Source organism: Aplysia californica, unplaced genomic scaffold (assembly GCF_000002075.1).
Source record: "Aplysia californica isolate F4 #8 unplaced genomic scaffold, AplCal3.0 scaffold01407, whole genome shotgun sequence".
In the NCBI taxonomy this organism is placed as follows: domain Eukaryota; kingdom Metazoa; phylum Mollusca; class Gastropoda; order Aplysiida; family Aplysiidae; genus Aplysia; species Aplysia californica.
Window position 1 is genome coordinate 11070 of NW_004798677.1, and position 1099 is coordinate 12168.

The 1099-nt window shown below is 44.1% G+C and overlaps 1 protein-coding gene across 1 annotated transcript in view; it reads right to left on the minus strand.

Moving 5' to 3' along the window:
• Window positions 1–259: 259 nt before the first annotated feature.
• The window catches only part of LOC101851914 (solute carrier family 22 member 21), a gene marked incomplete in the record, with an annotated part of 9508 nt that continues 8668 nt past the window's right edge, over window positions 260–1099 (minus strand). Inside the window, 1 exon segment of the mRNA XM_013090669.2 lies at window positions 260–578. Coding sequence (XP_012946123.2) covers window positions 267–578 — 312 coding nt within the window.

A 1099-nucleotide genomic window follows, 5' to 3' on the forward strand; every position in this document is an offset into this window, starting at 1 on the left:
AAGGATAAAGCAAAGGAAATGAGAGATTGAAAGCTTCACCCGAGTTTAAAAACGCCCTTTAGGGAATTCGAACCATGGCCACCCGCCCTATAGTTCACTTTGATACAAACTGAGTTAACGGAGCGTCCAGAAATTTGGTGAGGATCACGTTGGTTTGAATCTCCCAAAATAACAGTCGCTCATCTTCTACGCTCAAAGACAATTAATCTGACTGTGATAATACAAGAAAGGAAAAAACAAACTCAAAGTCTTTCGAAATTGTATATTCAAGATATGTTGTCTGTTTCTTTCAACCCAGTTGTGAAGCTCTCTGACTTCCCATTCAAACTCGGCAAGTAATTGTTGACGGTAAAAATGTTTTCTCCGGAGAACGTGCGGTTGTCCTCCCCGCTCATCTGGTGTAGACCCAGACCAATAACGTCGTCACTATGGTCTTTTCCCGAGGAGCGCTGTAGCACCGCGGCGTGTTGGCTGTCGGCGAGAGACTTGTCCTTTGTCTCCGGCAGAATCAACAGGCTAGACAGGATGATGGTGGTCAGTGCTGTAATGGCGATGTACGACTCCAGGACTTTGCTGTCCTATCATGACGATGAGAGGGAAAGACAAACAACTGAAGATTAGCTTACTGAAATGGTTTCTGTTTCATAAGGAGAGTAGAACCCCGAATAAGAGCTGCATGCTGCCCCATCAGGACAATGGAAAAGAAAAACAAACTCCCGAAGGCTAGTTTAATGAAATTATTGTCTCTTGTCGGAAAGGATTGCAAAATTCCAAAGTTAAACAGCGTGGAGTCCACCCCTGCTGGTATGTGTAAGGGGGGTTTGTTGAAAAAGGGGGGGGGGCATTTTCTACGGCTCTGCTTGGAAGCTTTCTTTGGCCAACTTCTGTTGAGGGTTAGACAGAAACTCCCCTTGACATACTTGTAAATTATCTATTGAGTGTGTGACAGTGTCTTTGTCCATTAGGATGTGTGTGTGTGTCTCTGTGTTTGTTTACGCGCGTGTCTGTGTGTGTGTGTGTGTGTGTGTGTGTGTGTGTGTGTGTGTGTGTGTGTGTGAGTGTATTCTTTTGTTTGCTTGTTTATTTGGTTTTTAATTTT